This window comes from Meleagris gallopavo, chromosome 22 (genome assembly GCF_000146605.3).
Source record: "Meleagris gallopavo isolate NT-WF06-2002-E0010 breed Aviagen turkey brand Nicholas breeding stock chromosome 22, Turkey_5.1, whole genome shotgun sequence".
NCBI lineage: Eukaryota > Metazoa > Chordata > Aves > Galliformes > Phasianidae > Meleagris > Meleagris gallopavo.
This window is the reverse complement of record NC_015032.2, coordinates 4,491,790-4,497,311: the sequence shown is the minus strand read 5'-3', so window position 1 is coordinate 4,497,311 and position 5,522 is coordinate 4,491,790. Positions and strand designations below refer to the sequence as shown.

At 46.5% G+C, this 5,522-nt stretch overlaps 1 protein-coding gene across 1 annotated transcript; it reads left to right on the top strand.

Moving 5' to 3' along the window:
- Positions 1-565: 565 nt before the first annotated feature.
- LOC100546118 (serine/threonine-protein kinase Sgk2-like) lies at positions 566-5,516 on the top strand. The gene is made up of 8 exons (XM_010722329.2): positions 566-655; positions 1,430-1,479; positions 2,029-2,086; positions 2,641-2,724; positions 3,011-3,142; positions 3,958-4,070; positions 4,534-4,570; positions 5,119-5,516. Exons 1-8 carry the CDS (start codon positions 620-622, stop codon positions 5,269-5,271), a joined length of 663 nt encoding a protein of 220 aa, XP_010720631.1. The 5' UTR covers positions 566-619; the 3' UTR covers positions 5,272-5,516.
- Positions 5,517-5,522: the final 6 nt, after the last annotated feature.

Genomic DNA, 5,522 nt, shown 5'->3' with positions numbered 1-5,522 from the left:
GGAGGAATAACGCTTTCTGGAGCAAGAGAGAAGGAACAGATTTTGGTTTTGTCCCCCTTCCTGTTGTCATCTCTTTAATCCTGACTTTTGCAAGGCATTTAGCAGAACCCTTTAAGCTAACGGGAACAGCTGTTGTGACGGGACCCAGCGATGCTCAAGCTGGACAGGTCTAAGCCAACCAGGGCACCCAGCAGCTTCACCTGGCTGCACTGCAGGGCTGGGGGCTGTGGCATCCCTGTGCAGTGGGGTGGGGGTCTGGGGCTCTGCCAATCTCCATGTATCCATGCCCTGACCAGTTGCTGCCATCCCAAACTGAAGGCCAGCCATGGTGTTTAGGAAGCCTGTACTCATTCAAACTCCTTGTGCACCTGTGAAGCTTCTCTCCCCCAATCTCCTGTTGGTATGTTTGATGTGCCACTACTGTCCTGCTTCCCACCACACTCACACCTCTATGCCCTGGGAGCATACTGAGGAGTTAGCTGGGGACCTCAGCTGATGTTCTGTGATGGAGACAGCATGGTCATACCTGGTAGATTAATGGTATAAAGCTGCTTCTCTTGGATTTGGTTTTCATTGCTCCCTTGCTCTCTTCCCCAGTGCTGAACGAGTTGCTATTTTAATGGATCGTTCCCGGACCTCAGACAGCAGTGCCCAGGTGAGATCCCAGCTTGGAGCTGGCAATCCCTACCTCGGGGATGGAGAGGGGAAAGTTACCATAGGAGAAAGGTGAGGAGGATTACCTGGGTTAGCCTGCTGGGAGATCCAGTTCTGCCCTGTCCCTGGGAGTGATGCTGGGTGGAAAAAAGAGGAAGAAGCCCTCTTTAGTCTCTGTGAGAATGAGATGAGGGCAATGTATTTGTCTGATGTGTACATAGTGAGTTTCTCACTGGGAAGAAGGAGGCTGCGCCTGCTGTGCTGCTGTGCTTAAGGTCACCTCCAAGACTCCAGACCTGACAGTTTGAAGTCTTAATGGGAAAGGGCATGGGCAGTAGGCTCTGGGGACAGTGCTGATGCCTGCTGCAGGAGTGCTCCTGCATCTCAGAGCAGTGCTGGGAGTTCCCTGCCCAGAGCAGGTGATGGGGAGCACCTTACCACTGCTGTGCTGAGCGACTGAACCACGGAGTGCCTTGCTTACTGTGCCAGTACTGAGAGTCTTGGATGCATCGAGTCAGGAGCTAAGCCACCTCTCAATCCTTTCTCTGCATGTATGGGTTGCAGACTTGAGCACAGACTGTAGCCAAGCAGAGCCTCCAGCTTGGGCATGATATTGCCACAGTGCATAGATCTTCCCTTTCTCCATCACTCAGTTTACCAATCCACTGCATATCTCACTGATACCTTATTGAAGGTAAGGGGTGCTATGTTAAAGGACAGGAAAACACAGACTGCAACATGTTCTTGTGACTAATACTGCTGTCTTCTTCTCTAGCCTACAACACCAACTGACAACATCAACCTTGGACCTTCTGCTAACCCAAAGTAAGCTCCCTGCAGAAGCCAGGTAGGGTGTGGAGCTTTCTGTGAAGAGATCTGGTAGGGGGAAGCAGGCACTCCCTGTGTCCTGCAAGGGTGGTATCTGCAAAAGACTTAACAACTACATCACTTAGCTTTTAACACTGTGCATCAGCTTTCAAGATACTCAGCTACAGCTCATTCCTGTTTCATGATCATCCTCTGTCCATGTCCTCTGCAGCCTCTAATCACATCTCCCTCTTCTGATGGATAATAGGGTGAAATTTTCCTCATTACTACTGGCTTCCAAACTGATTTTTCACTCTACTAAGGAGGGTAAGCTGCCTCAGAAGGTGGCTTTCTGAGGGGCTCCTTGCCCTTTTCTCAGTGCACTGACATATAGTGTGAATCCCCTGCTTGCTGACTGCTGGCTGCCAGGGAGGGTCCCTGTCTTGTGTCCTTCAGTCACTTTCACAAATGCTTCTGCTCCCAAGAAGGATGATTGCTTTGATAAAGGTGTTGCTGTTGCATGTTTTTCTTCTAGAAACTTTAACTTCTTTCATTCTTGCCCAACAGTGCCAAGCCAACAGACTTTGACTTCTTGAAGGTTATTGGCAAAGGAAGCTTTGGAAAAGTAAGTAGGCTTTTACTGGTGGGCTGTAGATTTTTAGAGATGCCCTAACAGAAGGAATTTGCCCTTTGTTGTGCCTCTCCTGAGGATCCTGGCCATGTTTGGAGGGGGACTGAGACAGGATGGGACTCGAGTAGTTTCCACAGTTTATTCTTACTTTGAGCTCCCCTGCAGCCGCTCTGGGAATAAGTGGGGTGTTTCATGCCCTAGGTGGTGATGAGCAGCACTTGACTGAAAAAGAATGATTGTAATAGAGCCTCAGATGGCTTCAATTAGCAGAAGGTGCCTAGGCAAAGCTGTGCTTCATAAGATGTCAATGATGAACTTGAAACAGGACTGCCTCTAAATGTTCTCAAACCACTTTCTGTCAAGAGTGTAAGATACTTGGAGATGCTAAGTGTCTTTTTCTGGCAACTTGCAACCCCTGGGCAGGGGAAGACAGTAGGCTGTCTTTAAAACTTTGTACCTGGCCCTCTGAAGCTGCATAATCACTTCCAAAAGCCCAGCTAGTGGGGAAGGAGGGAGGGACTCAAAGCTGTGACATGACTCTGTTGCAGGTTCTCCTGGCCAAACGCAAGTGTGATGGGACTTTTTATGCTGTGAAAGTCTTGCATAAGAAAACCATCCTAAAGAAAAAGGAGGTATGTCTGCTCTCCTCGGCCATGCATACACACAGTGATTGGTATCTAAGCAATCCTGGTAATGCAATTGAACCATCTGGTGGCTGAAGTGAGTGTTCACATCAACAATGCACGCAGTAAGCATGGATTTATCTGTGAGATGAAGCAAAGTTAGATAGGGGGGAGTACTCTCATTTTTGGGGCTGGATATGATCCATAGGATTCCCAGATTCCACATGGTTTCAGAACAACAGTGAGTCTGTAGAGCAGACTTCTGGAGAGCTTCTCCTTTCCTGCTTTTTGATAGCAAAACCACATCATGGCAGAACGCAACGTGCTTCTGAAAAATGTCAAGCACCCCTTCCTGGTGGGCCTCCATTACTCCTTCCAGACCTCGGAGAAGCTTTACTTTGTGCTTGATTATGTAAATGGGGGAGAGGTGAGTACAAACTTTAAGTCTTCTGTTTAGTTCTTCCCAGCCATACTGTTTTATTGCTTGAAACTTTCTTGTCTGGAGATAATGATGTTGAAGCATAACATTACTTTGTTGGAAAGAACAGCTAGGAGGGGCTGGCAAGCATCTCACTTCAAAGTGAAAATATTGCTGAGTGTGACCTGTGCCAACTGGTTATCAAGACAAGTAAGCTGAGAAAAAAGTTAGGGATGCTTTAAAATCCCATGGAGAGCATGAGAAATTCCAGTGTTGGTGAACTTCATGGAAAACTCACTCGTGCCAGCTCTAAGTCCCAGACTAGTGCTGATGTGATGCTACTGCAGTACGTCAGGCTTCTTTTTCTGATATGTAACAGCTGCTCTCTCTACAGCTGTCCCTTTCAGTGCTACCTGAAACAGACTGGGAGATGCTATTAACATAGATGTCTTGTTTATACAGAGTTCTGACTCATATGAGATTCTTAGGTTAATACTGTTTTATGACCATACTATAGGCTATACTATATGTACACCTATAACTGGCTCATGAGTTAGAGCTAGCAAGCAAGCTTAACTAGACCAGCAGATGGCCAGGTTTTGGGCACTGACTTCTTAGGTGTAATATTGATATGAGGAAGACAAATGCAACAATTCCTGGGAAGGTGCTTAGATAGTAAAATAAGGCTACTTGGTTTGGGCTTATTTGGTGCTGTTTGTGTGCCCCTTGCTACAAATCAGCTTTCCCTTGAGTAGCTGGCTTGTGGACCAGAAGATACCTTTCTGTTTTTAGAGTGGCCATAAATCCTCTTGTCTCTGTCTTAGCTCTTCTTCCACTTGCAAAGAGAGCGTTGTTTCCGTGAGCCCCGTGCAAGATTCTATGCTGCAGAAGTTGCTAGTGCAATTGGTTACCTGCATTCCTTAAACATCATCTATAGGTAAGGTACACATCCATGCTTGGGAGAGCAGGGGCAATGGATCCAACAGCCAGCTGGGTGCTGGGCTGGGGAGAGAAAGGAGGCTTTTAGGTCCGTGTGAAGTGTAGTGGCATTCAGCAGTGTGAGGGACCTGCTGGGCAATAAACACCCCCAGCCCAATAGTGGGGAGAAGACAGCAGTTGCATAGAAAGATTTAGGATAAACCTTACTAAAGAAAAAAAGAGTTTCTATGACAAATCATGCATAGTGAAATGCAAATTAATATCTGACCCTGCATGAGAGCAGTTCTAAGTTAATATGTATATATTAATGCCCAAGAGCAATGGGAGTTTGCACCTTTGGAAAGGTCTTGGTGAGTTGGCTTATGAAGTCTTGTTAGTTCCTCCTTTCACCTGACGCTGTTGATATTTAGGCCAAATATTTAGAAAAGCCTGATCTGCTCAAAAAGTTTTTTGCCTTGCAGGGATTTAAAACCTGAGAACATCCTCCTGGATTGCCAGGTATATATGCACCTCTTGTGCTGCCTTCTGATTTTAAAAGCATTAGCATCATAACCAGAGAGCTATAGTTTTACAAGCCACGGCTTATTCCATTGCATGGATTTTGCATCTATGTTCCACTAAGTTTCTGTTCAGATCTTGCAAGAGGAAGCAAGCACATACTCTGCAGAACTGCATACAAAACACTCTGCTTGGTCCCAAGAGCTGGGACCTGGCTTGTGGGGAGGGACTTGAGTGCTAAGAGTAAGTCACTGTATTCTGGTGGTAACACTATGCCACCTGGCTTTGGGATAAAGCAGCGCCGAGGCACAGAAGTGTTGGATGTCATCACGGTGCAGTTGAAGTGAAACTTTAGAAAATGTCTATACTTATTTATTTTCTCCATAGACTTTCTACTTGCATGATAGGACACCCAAAAGGTGAGGGAAAGGAAAATAAGTGACCAGTGGGACACTAAAACATAGATTGGATTAAATGTGAAGGCCAATGCTTGGGAATCCTGCTGTTTCTCATGAGAGAGTGGGCCAGGCTGAAATTCTTTTTGTCAGGGACATGTGGTGTTGACAGATTTTGGACTCTGCAAGGAAGGAATGGAGGAAGAGGAGACTACCTCTACGTTTTGTGGCACTCCTGAGGTATGGCCCATGTTGGAGCTCTGCTATGAGCTGAGGGTGAGAACCTCCTTGATACAGGGAGCCTGATAACATGGAAATGATCATATGTGAGACCAGACTTGATGTGCTGCTTGTCCTGCAGGGCCACATGAATGCTTACCTGTTGCACCTGGGCTCTGAGTAGTTTCATTGTTTTGGATAGGTCTACTGGGTATGGAAACTGCAACCATCTCAAAACGACAGTGAGGGACAGGTTTGCTGTTGGTGGGTGGGCAATCACTGTACAAACTGTTTCTAGAAAGAAAGCACTCTGTAGCCCAGGAAAACAATTTTTTTTT